The sequence below is a fragment of the Bufo bufo genome, chromosome 5 (genome assembly GCF_905171765.1).
Source record: "Bufo bufo chromosome 5, aBufBuf1.1, whole genome shotgun sequence".
Taxonomy (NCBI): domain Eukaryota; kingdom Metazoa; phylum Chordata; class Amphibia; order Anura; family Bufonidae; genus Bufo; species Bufo bufo.
In genome coordinates this window covers 249,772,462-249,792,967 of record NC_053393.1, presented here as the reverse complement: position 1 = coordinate 249,792,967, position 20,506 = coordinate 249,772,462, and the positions used below count along the sequence as shown (strand labels likewise).

At 42.9% G+C, this 20,506-nt stretch overlaps 1 protein-coding gene across 2 annotated transcripts in view; it reads right to left on the bottom strand.

The window, feature by feature from the left end:
* The window catches only part of LOC121002046 (aromatic-L-amino-acid decarboxylase-like), a 320,554-nt gene that overhangs the window by 7,828 nt on the left and 292,220 nt on the right, over nucleotides 1-20,506 (bottom strand). For both annotated transcript variants that reach the window (XM_040433347.1, XM_040433346.1), the window contains exon 14: nucleotides 285-495. In XM_040433347.1, the coding sequence (XP_040289281.1) occupies nucleotides 292-495 (204 nt within the window). In that variant the 3' untranslated portion in view covers nucleotides 285-291. The remainder of the gene's footprint in view (nucleotides 1-284; nucleotides 496-20,506) is intronic.

Below are 20,506 nucleotides of genomic sequence, written 5' to 3'. Positions count from 1 at the left end.
TTGCAAATAATTTTTTGGCTAGATGGGCACAAATTCTCCCCCCCCCCCCTCCCACACACACACTTTTCCCAGAAGAGTGTCGGCTGTTACAGTGACAGAAGGCAATGAATTCCATGTTAAGGCATATGCTTTTGGAATGGGATGCCCAGTAAGCTTATATGAATTTGATGGTCAAGTGTGCACTACTTTTGGCTACATAACGTGTCTCTAGGGAGAATTGAATATTTCAGATGACCCGATTTAAAGAACACATAGAAGAACATCATAAAAGACCAAACTCTTACCATAAAGTTATTGTTTTTCACCTTCCTTTAGGACTTCAGTGGCCAGTTCTTCAATGTGCTTCCAGGCAAATGCAACGTGATTAGATTCAAGAGTTCGGACACATACAGCAAACCGTAGAATAAAATTCTCTCCTAAACAGGATGGGACTAAATGTATTTTCTTTAAAGTATTTATCTTTTGAAGAAGTGATTTGTTCAATGTGTTCGATCCCTAAATAAAGAAAACAATTGGTTGAAAAAGCTCAAGGTTTGTTATATATTTAATTCAATCAACCTAATCTGATTAAAGGGAACCTGTCACCGGGATTTGATGTATAGAGCTGAGGACATGGGTTGCTAGATGGCCGCTAGAACATCTGCCCAGTCCCCATAGCTCTGTGTGCTTTTATTGTGTAAAAAAACTGATTTGATACATATGCAAATTAACCTGAGATGAGTCCTGTCCCTGAGATGAGTCCAGCGTGAAGGAGCCCAGCACCGCCCGCATCCTCAGAATCTCCTCCTTGCTCCCCGACGTCGGAAAGCTAGAGCGCCGTAATCTCGCAACACTGGACTCATCTCAGGGACAGGACACATCTCAGGTTCATTTGCATATGGATCAAATAGTATTTTTACACAATAAAAGCACACAGAGCTATGGGGACTGGGTATTGCAGATGTGCTAGCGGCCATCTAGCAACCCATGTCCTCAGCTATATACATCAAATCCCGGTGACAGGTTCCCTTTAAATCAAACTGTATGCAATCTGTAAAATTGTATTTAATTGGACCGGCACTCAAACATGAGGGTTCACGCAGAGGACCAATATAAAGTAAAATAGTGCAATTTATTAAAACATAAAAAACATAAAAACATGCATACACGTATTAGTGGGATGGATGAGACAGTAGATGGACTATCTCATGTAATAAATCCATAAGGTACAGGTATATCTGTTAAGTTGGATCAAGCCTAGCTGGATGGAAAATGGATAAAGTCCCGTTCTTATGCTGATAATTCCTATTGGGCAAAATCAATACCAAACAGTCTCATAGCATGATAAGCGGAGTACTCACTATTTAATGATCAACTCTGTGGCGTCCCACATGTAAGAGCGCTTACCTCGGTGTCGATTCAATGAAATGCAAACGGCAGAGTGTAATTGCTTGCTGACATCATAAAATCGGAACTCCGTAAGATCGCTTCAATTATCGCGAGATGAGCTGTTACCTTTTCTTTCGTATGATACAGACTCTTTAATCGCGGCTTAAAAATTGCAGTGAAGCTTCGCTCTTTTGATCATAGATTGCTATCAGTAGCCAGCCGTTGGTAAAGTCGACCACCAGTCGGTTTTCTTTCTTTTTTTCAGGAAGTAGTTTCGTAGATATCTTTCAATGTTGCATGGCCATGCATAAAATATCAGACTCTTTATAAATATCCCATCGATTCCAGACGCGTTTTGAAATAGATCCCTATTTCTTCCTTCCCACTGAGTAAGAAATAGGGATCTATTTCGAAACGCGCCTGGAATCGATGGGATATTCATAAAGAGTCTGAAATTTAAAGCATGTCCATGCAACATTGAAAGAAATCTACGAAACTACTTTCTGAAAAAAACGAAAGTAAACCGACTGGTGGTCGACTTTACCAACAGCTGGCTACTGATAGCAATCTATGATCAAAAGATCGAAGCTTCACTGCGATTTTTAAGCCGCGATTAAAGAGTCTGTATCATACAAAAGAAAAGGTAAAAGCTCATCTCGTGATAATTGAAGCGATCTTACGGAGTTCCGATTTTATGATGTCAGCAAGCAATTACACTCTGCCGTTTGCCTTTGATTGAACCGACACCGAGGTAAGCGCTCTTACATGTGGGACGCCACAGAATTGCGCATCAAATAGTGAGTACTCCGCTTATGCTATGAGACTGTTTGCTATGGATTTTGCCCAATAGGAATTATCAGCATAAGAACGGGACTTTATCCATTTTCCATCCAGCTAGGCTTGATCCAACTTAACAGATATACCTGTACCTTACGGACTTATTACATGAGATAGTCCATCTACTGTCTCATCCATCCCACTAATACGTGTATGCATGTTTTTATGTTTTTTATGTTTTAATAAATTGCAATATTTTACTTTATATTGGTCCTCTGCGGAACCCTTATGTTCGAGTGCCGGTCCAATTAAATACAATTTTACTGCTTTTGAAGGGGTAATTCATTTTGGACATTGGCACCCATCCGTGCTTATAGAGAGTGAGCCGTCCCATTACTATTCATTCATTTGTATGCAATCTGTGTTTATAAGAAATATTTTATTTGTATATTATATTATCCCATGTATGGGGATATCTTGTTCTAAGTGGAATACTCCTTTAATAAGAGAAATCCAACATATGCCTTAATATAAATGAGTCTTTCACTGTGACAAAATCCTCTTTATGCCCCATACATACAGGCTGCTCTATTCTTGAGATAATTCAGTGATTTTATTGTGACCTGCAAGAACTGTGAAGCCCCAGCCCAAGGATCCCAATACAATGACTCAACAATCTCATAATATAAATGTTTATTATTACTGCTGTAAAAGGGCATAGATAACTTAGTATTACAGACATACTATCTCCTAGACTTATTGCTGGTGTTTTGGACACTGGAGGAGGACAACTTTGTCTGTTTGGGTATCATGCCACCACCTGCCGTGCTGAAATCCCACTCTGTGATGACACGAGGGTCAGACGTGTGCAGAAGAAGTCTTCTAACATAAAGCTGCAGTATGCTGCTTACATAGTGTATCCTGGTAATGAAGTAATTAGGCCTCCCTTTTGGTGACAGAAGAAAAATCCCCCATTTTGCTTTGATAGTGAGGGTCTAAAAGTAATCATCAGATTGCTTGATGTGAAGGATGCGCCTGTCATTACGCAAGCAAGCATACAGCTTGCCATTCTCACTAGTGTGCCAGGGGAAGTAGTTATTTCTGGGCTATGCCCCCGGCAGAGATGACTGGTCATCATGGCCCATGTCGTCATCATTAGCAGCAGCCTTGTCCTCCTGTACAAGCAAATCCTCATCCTCCTCCAGTGGTACCTCCCCCACAGGACTTTCTCAATGTGGGTCCCACAGGTGGTGGTCTGGTGCATGATAAAATCATGAGCTATTTTACCCTGCTCGTACAGATGCTCTAGAATGTGCAAGGTGGAATTCCAGCAGGTTGGAATGTCATTGATCAAGTGGTGCAATAGCAGACCATTCTGTCCCAGGAGGGTGTTCCTTACCACATAATAATGGCTGAAATGAGAAGTCTACTGGACATGGCCAGCACAATATGCAAGCCACTGTACTTTTTCAGAAAGCAAGAGAGTGCACGTTTCTCCTGGTCGCGCGCAACCCAACACTTGTTTGTCGTGCATATGTCCATTTGAGCGATGACGTCAGCTGGAGGACACAAAGCTCCCAAGTGAAGGCGCACTAGAGGAATCCAAGATCCAAATTCTGTGAGAACGGAACGAGATGTCTTAACACAGCAGAATGACGTGGGCACAGGGGAAGTAGCAAACATGGGGCAGGAGGCAGGATTAAGGGGTGGCAACAGTAACTTCAAGGAAGCAAGGTGCTGCCCCGTTGACTTGAAATTGAAAAATTTGTATATGGTGAAAACACAGTAAAAAGATTAAAAACCAAAACCAAGCCACTAGAAATTGAGAGAAATGATGCATCGGGGACTACATGATTCCAGCCTTAAGGTAATTATAATAACTAAAAACAACATATCGCCATGACCGGTTTCCTTTAAAGGAGAGCCTTTTCAGCAGCAGTCCTGTGAACAATACTAAAAAGAGCTCCAGCGCTCATCTAATAAGCATTATGGTTCTGTCCTCGTGCCTCACAGTTTTTTTATTCAAATATGGCATAAACAGAACCTAAAAGTGGATTTACACTGCTCGGCCAATGATAAGGATTGAACGTTACTAATGCTCATTTGCGATAACAGGCCCATGTAAATGCGCTACCAATCACCCGATGAATGAGCAAAGAAATGTTCTTACATATAGCACATTAAATCATTGTTTCTGGGCAGCATATTGTGCTACATAAACAGCGATGTGCAGTAACCATCACTGTATCAGAAGAAGCAATGGCAGTAACCATCACTTGTCTCCATACAGCAGAGGTGATTACACCATGTAAATGCAACTCTTTACCTCCACTGACGAGCAAGCAATTTATTGGGAAAGAACGATGCCTTCCTGATAATTATCTTCTCAGTTGGATATTGTAAATCTGCCTTAAAGGCAGGGGCAGACTGACCATCCAGGCACTCGGTCATGGACCGAGGGCCCGCGGCCACTACGGGAGGTGGTGGCAGCGGCAGGGAGAGATGAGCGCTTCCATTGTGGAGGACGGCGATACATATGAACTGTGGGGGGCAGGGGAGAGGAGTCTCCTTTGCCCATTTCTCTGATAGGCTGCAGGTGTAGTGCCTGTAGCCTATCAGAGGCTGGTGCAGGCGGCGCGGGACGTACAGAGTGGGACACAGGCCGGAAGAGGCCTGCATCGCATCACTGAGAGTGTCATGGAGGTAGGTATAAGTGTTTATTGTTTTAATTATTCTTAGTATAGTATGGCAAGAAGGGGTGGGGGTAGCACTATAGGGGCATCTATTGGGGGCCCCTATATACTGGCACATTAAAGGGGGGCACTGGCACTATGGGGGCATCTATTGGGGGCCTCTATATACTGGCACATTATGGGGGGCACTATGGAGAAGGGGGGAAGGAGCACTATGGGGGCATCTAATGAGGGCCCTATATACTGGCACATTATGGGGTGCACTATGGAGAAGGGGGGTAAAGAGCACTATGGGGGCATCTATTGGGGGCCCCTATATATTGGCACATTATAGGGGGGCACTATGGAGAAGGAGGGAAGGAGCACTATGGGGGCATTTAATGAGGGCCCTATATACTGGCACATTATGGGGGGGCACTATGGAGAAGGGGGGAAGGATCACAATGGGGGCATCTATGGGGGGCCTATATACTGGCAAATATTATGGGGGGCACTATGGGGGTTTCTACTGGGGGCCCTATATACTGGCACACATTATGGGGGGCACTATGGAGAAGTGTGGGGGAAAGGAGCACTATGGGGGCATCTACTGGGGGCCCTATATACTAGCATACATTATGGGGGGCACTATGGAGAAGTGGGGGAGAAGAGCACTTTGGGGGCATTATATAGGGGCATTTAATACTGGCACCCATTTTGGTGCCACTATGGGGAAGGGGGAAGAGAAGCATTATGGGGGCATCTATGTGGGGCAGTCTATAGCGGTATTTTATACTGGCACATTATGAAGGGTACTATGGGGGTGGGGGAGGAGCACTATGGGGGCATCTTCTGGGGGCACTATATAGGAAGGGGGAGCACTATGGGGGCATCTTCTGGGTGCACTATATAGGAGTATTTTATACTGGCACAAATTATAGGGGCAGTATGGGCACCTTAGCTCAACTGGGGGCACTAAGTGTTTTTTGTAGTGGCACACAGTACAGGTCATTTGATCACGTGAGGGCACTCTGGGGACATCTACTGGGGGCACTAAGAGGAGTTTGTTTGTTTTTACTACCACACAACAGGGCATTTTTTGTACTGGCGCACATTATAAGGGGTCTTTATTACAACTGGGGGACTATGGGAGCATTATTTCTTTTGGGACACAATTACTTTTGGGGGCACTGTAGGAGCACTATTACTACTAAGTGCACTCTGGCACAGAATTATTACTATTGATGAGATTTTGGGGAGCACTATTACTGTGGGGGCACTCTGACACAGTATCAGCTTAGCACAGTTATTTTTGGGGGACATTATGGTTACACTATTAGGGGCACTATTTGCTGGGTGCAGTTATTTTTTAGAGTATTGTGTTCCAATAATTATTGAAGGGGGCGCTATCTGTGTGTAACTAGTATTTTCAGGGGGTTTATCTGTTTCTACAGTATGATTTTGGGGGGCACAGCATCTCAGTATTGGGGGTGCATGATGGGATGTTGAGAAGATGGGAGGAAAGTAGTAAACTAAGATGTCTGTCTGTCAAACTCTGCAGAGATGAGAGATGGCTGAAAGAAATCATGGCGGTCTGGTCTGAATGGAGAAGATAAAGAAAGAGAACATCTACATAAAAGGAGACGTCACTGGATGTAAGATGTATGTGGCACTGTATTAGGCTGCCTTTAAATATGTGTTCATGATTCTGGCAGTCTGTTCCAGCTGAGAACAGCCTGCCGGAATTTACTGCATCCAACACTGCTGGATGCTGACAGATTGCCCGCCAGTCCCATTAACTATAATTAACTTTTATTTTGAACATAGTGAAGAAAAATTCAGTACCAAGTGTAGGTGATGTGGGTGGTGCGATATGTGTGTGGGGCTGTGTGTGGGTGGGGCGGGACACAGGGGCCCTATAATCTCCTATTGCCCGGGGGCCCCACGAGTTGTCAGTCCGCCCCTGCTTAAAGGGGTTGGCCCATTTCACACATTGGTGGCATATCCTAGCTATATGCCACTAATGTCTGATAGGTGCAGGTCCCACCTTTGGGACCCACATCTATCTCTAGAATAGAGCAGACAAAATGAAGGTGAGTGGACAGTGCATGCATGGCCGCTCTCTATGTCTATTGGAGTGCTGAAAATAGCCGAGCAGTGCACTCGGCTATTTTCAGTAGTCCCTCTTGCACCGCTCAAGCATGGACACTGCTCTATTAACTTCTATGGGGCTGACGGAAATGGCCAAGCCAGCACCTATCAGACGTTGGTGGCATATCCTAGCCATATGCCACCAATGTGTGAGATGGGCTAAACCTTTAACTTTTTGGAGATATCATGTAGATGTCCCAAAAGAAAATCTATTAAGTGCTAACAGTGACTTAGGCTCCATTCACACATCCGCAAGTGTGGCCTGCATCCGTTCCGCAATTGTGCGGAACGGGTGCTGACCCATTAATTCTCTATAGGGATGGAATGGATGCGGAGAGCACACTATGTGCTCTCCGCATCCGCATTTCTGGAGCGCGGCCTCAAACTTCCGGTCTGCAGCTCTGCAAGAAAATAGAGCATGTCCTATTCTTGTCCGCGGCTGTGGACAAGAATAGGACTTCTCTATTTAGTGCCGGCCATGTGCGGCCCGGTGTATTGCGGATCCGCAATACACCACGGACGTGTGATTGGACCCTTATACAGAGCCCACACTTTAGACTCTATAGAGATATTATCATTGGGAGCTACACATCTGCTGAAATCAAGACAAAGCATGCTACATGCAAAGTACAGGACATTATTTCTTCTACATGCCATGTTGTGCATTTTCATGAATGTACAGTATTATCTGATGATATTATAGCCAATTTCCAAATTTTCAAGGGTCTGTATTATATGCGTTGTCAAATTTCTGTGGATCTTGGGCAGGCAATAGAAGACGGGAAGTCTTTATTGCGTGCCCAAGATAAAATCATGTTCTTGTTTTGATAATATATTACTTTCTAAACCCCGGTGACTTTGAAGGAATACTGTCGCCTGGGTTTAGAAACTAATATATTATCAAAACAAGAACATGATTTTATTCTTGGGCACGCAACGAAGACTTCCCATCTAAATATCAAATTTGAAGAAGAGGCCATAAGAATGAAGGACCAATTTATGAGTAAAGAATATCCTGAGGAAATTGTTAATAGTGCATTGGATCGGGTTAAGAGTTTAGAAAGACAGACTTTATTCTCTGAGAGTTCGGATAAAAACAAAAATGAAAATATTACAAAAAAAGAACCAGAATGGAGAGTTATCCTACCATTCAATGCACATTATGAAAAAGTCCAATCTATCTTGAAAAAACATTGGCACTATATATTGGACGACAAAACAATAGGACATTTACTACCAAATTCACCCTTGATATCTTTCACAAAAGTGCCCAATTTAGGCATCAAGATAGCGCCTTCTATCAAACATCAAAAGAGGAAGACCACCTCTATGTTCCAAAATTGGACAAATATGAATGGTTTCTTTAGGTGTGGGAGGTGCACTGCATGCAAAAGTACAACATTCTCTAGAAGAACACTAGAAGTCCCATCTACACAGAACTCGTTCTCCTGGAAGATTAGGGACAGTTTGTCCTGTAACTCCTCCAGTGTCATCTACATCATCCAGTGCCCATGTCATAAACAGTATATTGGACGTACAAAATGACCATTAAAAACTAGAATATCTGAACACATGACTAAGATTAAAAATGGGTTCGACAAACATTCTTTGTCGAGACACTTTAGGGAAGTCCATAACAAAGACCCTACTAAACTGACATTTGCGGCACTGGAACGAGTCTAGACGGATTTATGAATTTGGGAGCTTGCTTCTCAATGCCGAATTAGAGATCTTCGGCTTCTTGTGAGGGGGGTGGGCGCCTGCCTCTGACGGAAGATCGCAGTGTTAATTCTTGCGCTGCGGCATCCCTTCGGAGGCAGGCTCCATCCTAATATACCTGCAAGAAATTCTAATACACCTGGAAGACATCTTATGAAAAAGTATATTTTATCTAATATTTTATCTATTATTTGTTGTTGGTGCTACAGAGATCTCAAATCCCCACATTTAGGTCCACACATTTTTATTTATGTATGTAGTCATTTTAAGTATTTCTTATATTGTGTCGTTCATTTAAAATCGTATTGTTTATTTATTTTGGAATGATCAAGGAATGAGAATGAACTTTTAGAACATTGAAATGAATTGTTTTTTCAATCTAGCAGCTTTAACCATAAAAACGCATCTGTGAAAAAAATCGCATTAAAAAAACGCATCAAAATCGTATTGGATCGATTTTATCTCTTTGAAATCCGCTTCTCCAGGACTTATCTTTCACCTTCGTTTTGCTTTGAGATCTGTTTTTCCAGGATTTGTCTACTACAGAATAGAGTATAAATAAGGGAGTCTAGGCATATGGAGTAAAACAACTGAGGAAGAGGTCAGCAAGACCTCGAAACGCATCTGGGGATATACTGATGCTTTGAAAGACTCCATTAAACATGGCCATGCGATTGAAAAACTCTATAAATGAGTCAAGCGATTTATGAAACAATCTGTCAGCTATACTCGAATATTGCGTGAGAAGAAATTCGGACTGTGATTTCACATCTAAGTTTTTGCGGGAATTACACACGGAGCAACACACAGAGCAGTGTGAACAACTACACGCCAGTCGGATCTCATCACAGGTCATTGACCTGCTCCAAGTTTGTGCACACCAAATGCACACCAACCAGCGTGAAGACCGCATGTTAGGTGGGGTGAGTGCTCAGTGAGCAAGATTTTATTACCCGCACGTTGACACTTTATGGCGGCTATGAATCCTTTAAGCCTACGGTTCTGAGATAATTCGAACAAAAATCGCAACGCTAGATCATAGCTTGCGTGAGCCGATACATATAGGCCATTATCGAATCAGCTGCTATAAATAGGTTGTCACGAAATTAGTGGAATCATCAGATGCGCAAATAAGGACAATACTTCGATCTCTTGCTTCCGAAACCTCAATGCGATTATTCCTATGATTTTCTAACAATTATTTTTAGTATGATTTTATTGTTATTGTGCCATATTAATCGCAAATATTGATAGCTTATCCACATTGTTAGCTCATGATGTTTTGAGTGCTACCCCACCATTGTTATTGTATTTTAAGGGATAACATTTATTTTTCCTATATTAATCCGTGTTTTATTGTTATGGCCTGTTTGGTAAACAGAAGATCCTAAGTTTCTCCTGGTATATAAATCATTGGTCTGCTTGTTAAAAGTATTGCATTGATGTTTTGTGATAGATACATTTAAGTTGTACTGTGCTGGTGAGATAGGGGTGTGGCATATTTTGGGTATTATTTTACAGCTTAATTGTTTGTCTTTGTGATCATATTGATTTTATATTCTTGATTTGCATTGTGTATAATAAATTACATATATATTTTTGCATAGACAATTGTCCCTTTGTTTCACTGCTTGCACAAATCAAATTAAGATATTCGATAAAAGAACTTAAAAGCAATTATGTCATCCTGAAGGATCATATAATTTTTTAAATATTTTTATATTTATTTTTGATCCTCTCTTTTATATGAAGATTCTTTTTATATAAAAGATATTTGACAATGTGACTGGGTGCCATTGAAGACATATATGAAGACTTTGGGGGACACTTAACAAATGAGTTTTGGCATAACATTGTTGCATCTGTCTTTAGTTGTGTATTTTTTTTACTTTTGGCCTCCCACACCACTTTCAAGTGGGATTTTGGCCAAGTTTGTTATTTAGATCACCGTAATGTCTCATTTATCTTTTGTAACATTTTTTTTAAAGTCTCAAAAAAAGTTGCACCTGCACGCCAGGCATCCCCCAGATACTTGTGCCAAACCTGTGCACCATTTTCATTAATTTGGCAACTGTGTCCAGCAACTCCAGTGTAAAAATTTACCTCAAATACACCTACAGTCATGCATTCCTCCCTTTATCTGTGGATCATTCATCATTGTGTCATGGCATGAGAAATCTGAAAGGAGATTTCTAGAATCATGTCATAACAAATATGAATTACTGGTAAGAATACCATGAACACAGTATTAATTCACAAACTCTTAACTCAAAAGGGGTTGTCCCATGAAAAATACTGTACAGTTTTCAAACCAGCACCTGGATCTGAATTATTTTGTAATTGCATGTAATTAAACATTTAGCATAGCCACTGAGTTATTCAGTAAAATGTATCTGTATAGTGCCACCTGCTTTTTTTTTTTTCTTATTTCTTTGTCCTGCCCACTGAAAAGGCCGCACATGCTCAGCTTCATCCATCAATTGCCTCCTGAGCTGTAATAGGGAGAACATGGACACACCTCCTGAGCTGAGATAGGGAGAACATGGACACACCTCCTGAGCTGAGATAGGGAGAACATGGACACACCTCCTGAGCTGAGATAGGGAGAACATGGACACACCTCCTGAGCTGCAGCAGAAAAGACACTCCCCTTGAGCTACCAGCTTGATATAAATCTAGTAGAGCAATGAATAGATCTCTGGACCCATGTGAGGTACAGGGCTGGTTCTAGCTTTGTTAGAAAGAGACTGTCATGTATTATAGGATGTCTAATTTTCATTTTTTATATTTGTCATGGGATAACCCCTTTGATAACAGCCAAGCAAATGTACATGCATATTGCTTGGTCTCAAGCTATAGTAAATGCATATTACTGTCACTATAGCCACCTCATATCCCCAGACTATACATATTGGGGGAGGTTTATCAAAGCTAGTAAAAAGGGAGACTCACTTAGTTGCCCATAGCAACCAATTTCACCTTTCAAATGAAAGATGGGATCTGATTTTTTGCTATGGGCAACTAAACCTGTTTCATTTACACCAGTTTCGATAAAGCTCTCCTATTAAGTATCCAACTGACTGAACCAAAATAGGGAGATGTGTATGTATGTATATATGTATATAAATAAATAAATATATATATATATACACACACTGCTCAAAAAAAATAAAGGGAACACTTAAACAACACAATGTAACTCCAAGTCAATCACACTTCTGTGAAATCAAACTGTCCACTTAGGAAGCAACACTGAGTGACAATCAATTTCACATGCTGTCGTGCAAATGGAATAGACAACAGGTGGAAATTATAGGCAATTAGCAAGACACCCCCAATAAAGGAGTGGTTCTGCAGGTGGTAACCACAGACCACTTCTCAGTTCCTATGCTTCCTGGCTGATGTTTTGGTCACTTTTGAATGCTGGCGGTGCTTTCACTCTAGTGGTAGCATGAGACGGAGTCTACAACCCACACAAGTGGCTCAGGTAGTGCAGCTTATCCAGGATGGCACATCAATGCGAGCTGTGGCAAGAAGGTTTGCTGTGTCTGTCAGCGTAGTGTCCAGAGCATGGAGGCGCTACCAGGAGACAGGCCAGTACATCAGGAGACGTGGAGGAGGCCGTAGGAGGGCAACAACCCAGCAGCAGGACCGCTACCTCCGCCTTTGTGCAAGGAGGAACAGGAGGAGCACTGCCAGAGCCCTGCAAAATGACCTCCAGCAGGCCACAAATGTGCATGTGTCTGCTCAAACGGTCAGAAACAGACTCCATGAGGGTGATATGAGGGCCCGACGTCCACAGGTGGGGGTTGTGCTTACAGCCCAACACCGTGCAGGACGTTTGGCATTTGCCAGAGAACACCAAGATTGGCAAATTCGCCACTGGCACCCTGTGCTCTTCACAGTTGAAAGCAGGTTCACACTGAGCACGTGACAGACGTGACAGAGTCTGGAGATGCCGTGGAGAACGTTCTGCTGCCTGCAACATCCTCCAGCATGACCGGTTTGGCATTGGGTCAGTAATGGTGTGGGGTGGCATTTCTTTGGAGGGCCGCACAGCCCTCCATGTGCTCGCCAGAGGTAGCCTGACTGCCATTAGGTACCGAGATGAGATCCTCAGACCCCTTGTGAGACCATATGCTGGTGCGGTTGGCCCTGGGTTCCTCCTAATGCAAGACAATGCTAGACCTCATGTGGCTGGAGTGTGTCAGCAGTTCCTGCAAGACGAAGGCATTGATGCTATGGACTGGCCCGCCCGTTCCCCAGACCTGAATCCAATTGAGCACATCTGGGACATCATGTCTCGCTCTATCCACCAACGTCAAGTTGCACCACAGACTGTCCAGGAGTTGGCAGATGCTTTAGTCCAGGTCTGGGAGGAGATCCCTCAGGAGACCGTCCGCCACCTCATCAGGAGCATGCACAGGCGTTGTAGGGAGGTCATACAGGCACGTGGAGGTCACACACACTACTGAGCCTCATTTTGACTTGTTTTAAGGACATTACATCAAAGTTGGATCAGCCTGTAGTGTGTTTTTCCACTTTAATTTTGAGTGTGACTCCAAATCCAGACCTCCATGGGTTAAAAAGTTGATTTCCATTTTTTTATTTTTGTGTGATTTTGTTGTCAGCACATTCAACTATGTAAAGAACAAAGTATTTCAGAAGAATATTTAATTAATTCAGATCTAGGATGTGTTATTTTTGTGTTCCCTTGTTCCCATTTTTTTGAGCAGTGTATAATATATATATATATATATATATATACACACACACATACATATATACACACACACACACACACTAGCAGAAGGACTGGCTTCGCACAGGGTATATTTAATGTATTTCATATAAGGTTTCTGTGTGTCAAAAATATCAACAGTATGCCCCCATAATGTGACCTCTACAGCACCCAGCCCCCTTAACAGTGACCTCCACAGCCCCCCCCCCCCCCCAGTGCCCTGCCTCACTTAAAATGGGACCTCCACAGCAGTCAACCTCCTTAACTTTGACCTTCACAGCAGCCTGCTCCTTTAACATTGAGTTCCACAGCACCCCACCCCCTTGGCAGTGACCTCTAAAGTACCCCCCTCAACACTGACCTTCATAGGTTACAGTCCCCTTAACTGTGACCTCCACCCACCCCTTTAATAGTGGCCTTCACAGTCCCCTTCCCTCTTAAGGGTCCATTCACACGTCCGTGGAATGTGTCCGCACCCGTTCCGCAATTATCTGTAACAGGTGTGGACCTATTTATTCTCTATGGGGCAGGAATGGACGCGGACAGCACACAGTGTGCTGTCCGCATCCGCATTTCCAGAGCATGGCCCCGAACTTCTGGTCCGCGGCTCCGGAAAAAAATAGAACATGTCCTATTCTTGTCCGGAATTGCGGACAAAAATAAGCAGTTCTATGGGGGTGCTGGCCGGGTGTATTGCGCAAAACACTACGGATGTGTGAATGGACCCTAACAGTAACCTCCACAGTGCCTGCGCCTTTATTAGTGACCTCCACAGTACCCATCTCCTTAACTGTGATTTTCATATTAATGATCTATAGCAAAAAGGAAGCTGAGCTGTGATTGGTTGCTATATGCAACCTGATGAATATCCAGGCTAACTGCCACAACAGACAATGGCTCCTATAATTTGGTGGTTAGGTTACTAAGCATATTTTTTGACAAATAATTGGAAAACACAGGGTGAAAATTTCCACTCAAAACATAGTCTATGACGTTCCCCAAGTCACAGGAGGCAGCTGTGCAAAATTTTGTGATTGTAAATGCGACAGTGCAGATTCCCTTAGCGGACTTACACACACACACACACACACACACATACAGAGTACACCCTTCACATTTTTGTAAATATTTTAATCTATATTTTCATGGGACAACACTGAAGATATGACACTTTAATACAATATAACTTAGTGTACAGCTTATATAACAGTGTAAATTTGGTGTGCACTCAAAATAATTCAGATTGTGCCCAATTACATTTTCCCTCCCTGGTGTCATATGACTAGTTAGTGTTACAATTGGGTAACAGGTGTGTTAAATTTGGCGTTATTTCTCTCACACTGTCTCATACTGGTCACTAGAAGTTTAACATGGCACCTCATGGCAAAGAACTCTCTAAGGATCTGAATAAAACAATTGTTCCTCTACATAAAGATAGCCTAGGCGATAAGAAGATTGCCTACACCCTGAAACTGAGCTTCAGCACGGTAGCCAAGACCATATAGGTTCCACTCAGAACAGGCCTCGTCATGCTCGACCAAAGAAGTTGAGTGCATGTGCTCAGCATCACATCCAGAGGTTGTCTTTTCAAAATAGACGTATCAGTGCTGCCAGCATTGCTGCAGAGGTTAAAGGGGTGTGGGGGTCAGCCTGTCAGTGCTCAGACCATACACTACACACTGCATCACATTGGTTTGCATGGCTGTTGTCCCAGAAGGAAGCCTCTTCTAAAGAGGATACACAAGAAAGCCCGCAAAAAGTTTGCTGAAGACAAGCAGACTAAGGACATGGATTACTGGAACCACGTCCTGTGGTCTGATGAGACAAAGATAAACTTATTTGGTTCAGATGGTGTCAAGCATGTGTGGAGGCAACAAGGTGAGGAGTACAAAGACAAGTGTATCTTGCCTACAGTCAAGCATAGTGGTGGGAGTGTCATGGTTTTGGGCTGCATCAGTGCTGCCGGCTGTGGGGAGCTACAGTTCATTGAAGGAACCATGAATGCCAACATGTACTGTGACATATTGAAGCAGAGCATGATCCCTTACCTTCAGAAACTGGGCTGCAGGGCAGTATTCCAACATAACTACCCCAAAACACACCTCCAAGACCACCACTGCCTTGCTAAAGAAACTGAGGGTAAAGGTGCTGGACTGGAGTGGCCAAGCATGTCTCCAGACCTAAACTCTATTAAGCATCTGCTGGGCATCCTCAAACAGAAGGTGGAGGAGTTCAAGGTCTCTATCATGCACCAGCTCTGTGATGGAGAAGTGGAAGAGGATTCCAGTGGCAACCTGTGAAGCTCTAGTGAACTCCATGCCCAAGAGAGTTAAGACAGTGCTGGCAAATAATGGTGGCTACAAGAAATATTGACACTTTGGGCACAATTTGGCCATTTTCACTTAGGGTTATACTCACTTTTGTTGCCAGCAGTTTAGACATTAATGGCTGTGGTTGGGGCAGAATTAGTTCGTTTACACAAGAATGTGTCAGGGAATAATTCAGTCTCAGTGGCGTGCCTAGGGTGTTTGGCACCCCCTCCCTCCCCCCAATACTTGACCACATACCTCTTACATCCAGGGACAGCTCCTGTCATGTAGACCTTCTCTTTCTTCTTCTCCTCCATTAGACCGTCATGACAAATTCTTTCAGCTGCATTTAGTCTCTACAGAGTTTGTAACATAGACACGTTAGATTTCTCAGTTTTTCCATCAATCTCCCCATCCTGGTTTCTCCACAGTGTCATCCTGCTGCCACCCCTAATACTGTGCCCGTTGTGCCCCCTAATGCCCCAGGTACTATACTGCTGAAAAAATAGTGACCCCAGTAGACATAATTGGGGTCATTTATCAAACTGGTGTAAAGTAGAACTGGATTTCCAAAAGAGCTGCCAAATATGAAAGGTGGAGTCTGAATGACTGCTATGGGCAACTAAGCCAGTTCTACTTTACACCAGTTTGATAAATTATCCCAAATGTCCCTATAGTGTCCACAGCAGCTATAATGTCCCCTAGAGTGCCCCCAGTAATAATAACACCCTATATTGTGCTTCAGGACAAATAATACCTGTATAGTGTCCCCAGAAATAATAGAATTGCCCCTACAGTGCCTCCCCAATAGCAATGCCCCCCCACACTGCCCCATATAGTAATTTGCCCCCACACTGCCCCCACATAGTAATCCCCCCATAGTAATTTGCCCCCCAAACAGCCCCCATATAGTAATTTCTCCCACACTGCAATTTCCCCCACACTGCCCCCATACAGTAATTTCCCCCACCCTGCAATTTCCCCCACAGTGCCCCCATACTGCAATTTCCCCCATACTGTCCCCATATAGTAATTTCCCCCACACAGTAATTTCCCCCACACTGCCCCATATAGTAATTTGCCCCCACATAGTAATCCCTCCCATAATTATTGCCCCCACATAGTAATCCCTCCCATAATAATTTGCCCCCACACAGTATCCCACCATATTTTCTGCCCACGTGTCCTCCTGTGTCCCCCAAAGTTGGTACATAAAAAATAAATAAATAAGAAATAAAAATTTAATGCGAAATACTCACCTATGTCGAGGCGCTTGCTCGCAGAGGAAGGCGTGCACACTTCACTGTGCTGCTGCGTCACAGCACAGGCACGCGCGATGACGTCATCATGCACGCCTGCGCTCAGATTTCACTACCACATAGGCCTCAGGCCTACTAGGCCTGAAGCCTATGACGGTGATCGGCGGCGGGGCAGGGAATTATGCGCTCCTGTGCTCCGGCGCAGTATGTGGGCATCAGCGCTCCAGCAATGAGCGCTTCCGTCTGTATTGATGGATGCGCTCATTGCTTCTGACACCCCCCTGAGGGCCGGCACCCTAGGCGGACTGCACCCCTCGCCCCCCCCCCCCCATGATTCGCACCCAATTGTTCTGATTTTTCACTCACTGCCCAAGGTCCACAAGGGGATATTTCTCCCGACTATGCGCCCAATAGTTGCAGGCATTGGTTCATTGAGTGAAAGATTGGGGCAATGGGTTGATAAAATTTTACAGCCACTCGTCATCCAGGTTACCTGCAGGACAGTAAACATGTTTTACAGTCTTTACAGGGCCTATGATGGCAATCTGATTATACCTGCATTACTTGTGATGTTACTTTCCTATATTCTAGTATACCACACAATTTAGCGTTACAAGCACTGTTGCATCATCTGAGCAGTTATAGTACCTACAGTGATGCAGTTAAACAATTCGCATTATTAGCAGTGGATTTTCTACTAAAACATAATTATTTTAATTATGATTAAGATTTTTACCTCCAAGTACGTGGGGCATCGATGGGGGCTAAATTCTCGCCCCTCCCTGGCAAATCTTTTTGTTGCATGGTGGGAAGAATTTTTAGTTTTTTTTCTGAAAACAATCCATTTTCAACTTCCATTATTTGGTATGGAAGATTCATCGATGACCTCCCTTATTATACAGTATGGGAAGGTCGCTGGGATGATATCCTTCCTTTTGGAACATACTTAAATAATAATGAATGTCATTTTTTAGACTTGACACTTGACATACAGAATGGAGAAATTGCCACGTCTACTAATGTCAAGCCCATTGTGGGCAATTCACTGCTATATGCTAAATCTTGTCATCCAATACAAGTCATTAAAAATACCCCAAAGGGAGAATTTATTAGGTGTAGGAGAAACTGCTCAGATGATGCAACTTTCAATAGGGAATGTAAACAGGTCTCTAGCCGCTCCAGGGCTCCGGAACGGGGAGCGAAATATGCCTCTGACAAAGAGAAAAAGGAGTTATTAACCCCTAACCCTGCTAGGTCAGGATCAGACCAAAACCAAAGAAATAATAAAATAAATAATATAAAAACAAGAATATTACATTCTCCACAACATACAGCCTTGAATACAGACATATAGCAGATATCATTAATGGATATATTCCGATATTACATCAGGATGAAACATTTACAAGGGTCTTGCAGGAAGGTGTTAATTGGGTTGCAAAGAGGGCACCTACTATTGGTTCGTTACTTTCGCCAAGTTAGTTTTTTCTGACAAACCTCGCTATACATGGTTAGATACAAAAGTTTTTTTTAAATGCGGCCAAACATATGCCGTTGCTGCGACTTTGCAAAAATTTAAAAAACCTTTTCCTCTTTCAGTACCAATAGCACTTATAAAATATCTTCGTATATTAATTGTAATACCAAATATGTGGTGTACCTTGTGAACTGCAGTTTGTGTAAACTGCAGTATATAGGTTGCACAACAAATACCCTGAAGACAAGGATACGCAAGCATCTTTCTGATGTCAATAATGAGAAGGTGTTGAATATTCCTGCTGTGTCTAAACACTTTACTGATATCCATAAGGGAGATTCATCCTCCTTTACTTTTATTGGTATTAAAAGGGTGTCTAGACCATTTAGAGGTAGAGACCATAGGAGAAAGCTTTCGGCCAGCGAAATGTATTGGATTTTCATGTTAGAAACTAGAGCCCCAAATGGTCTAAATAAAAGAGACAGGATGTAATTTATTATTATTAAATTATATTAGTAGGATATTTTATCATGATATATTATGCACTTTATTGTAGGGTGAGCAGTGATAGACGTCATTTTCGAAGTTATCTTGTATATGAAGCATTGTTTTTTTCATTATAGGCGCCTTTCCTAGAGATGGCCTTGTGGTTCCCCCGGCGGACGTTTCGCTGCGAACTTTGCGCATTCGCGATTCGCCAAACATGTGAACATATGTCGATGTCCACCGGCACCATATTCTTTTGCATTTGCGCCCATGACACACATCAGGTGGGACAAGACAGCCAATTGAGATGTTTCAGCACATGGAGACACCCCCACCCTATAACAGAACCCGATCTGGCAGCCATTTTACATTCTGTGTTTTGCCAGTGTAGGGAGAGGTTGCTTTGTGGAGCATGGACAGACTTTTAGGGACACCAAACGCTAGCTAATGGGGCCACAAAAGTCCTTTTAAGGACTGGTATAGGTGTGCTATTGATAGGTGCGATATACTGAGGGTTGTGATATACTTATAATATATTTTCTAATATAGAAAGTATATTATAGAGCATTTGTATTGTGCAGCAGTTGTGTGCAGTTCTGCTGCTAAACCACAGCTATATAGAGGGACGAATGCTATTGGAGTAACTAATTGCAACTGGTGTGATATATCTGTTGCCCCCCAAAAAACTGATTGAGGGGTGTGATATACCTATAATATACTTTCTAACATAGAAAGTATATAGTGCATTTGTATTGTGCAGCAGTTGTGTGCAGTTCTGCTGCGATACCGCAGGTATATAGAGGGACAAGCGCTATTGGAACAACTATTTGCAACGGGTGTGATATACCTGTTGCCCCCAAAAAAACTGATTGAGGGGTACATTATACCTGCTTTCACAAAATACTGATTAAGGGGTTTGTATTACCTGCTTCCACCAAATATTGATTGAGGCCTGCGTTATACCTGCATCCACAAAATACTGATTAAGGGGTTCTATATACCTGCTTCCACAAAATACAGATTGAGGGGTGCGATATACCTGCTTCCACAAAATACTGATTAAGGGGTTTTTATATACCGGCTTCCACAAAATACTGATTAAGAGGATTGATATACCTGCTTCCACCAAATATTGATTGAGGCCTGCAATACACCTGCTTCCACAAAATACTGATTAAGGGGTGCGATATACCTGCTTCCACCAAATATTGATTAAGGGGTTCTATATATCTGCTTCCACAAAATACTGATTGAGAGGTGCGATATACCTGCTTCCACCAAATATTGATTAAGAGGTGCGATATACCTGCTTCCACAAAATACTGATTAAGGGGTTTTTATATACCCGCTTTCACAAAATACAGATTGAGGGGTGTGATATACCTGCTTCCTCCAAATATTGATTAAGGGGTTCTATATACCTGCTTCCACAAAATACTGATTAAGGGTTTTGATATACCTGATTCCACAAAATACTGATTGAGGCCTGCGATATACCCGCTTCCACAAATACTGCTCTTCTCTAGGGACTTTGGCACAGGGTCATT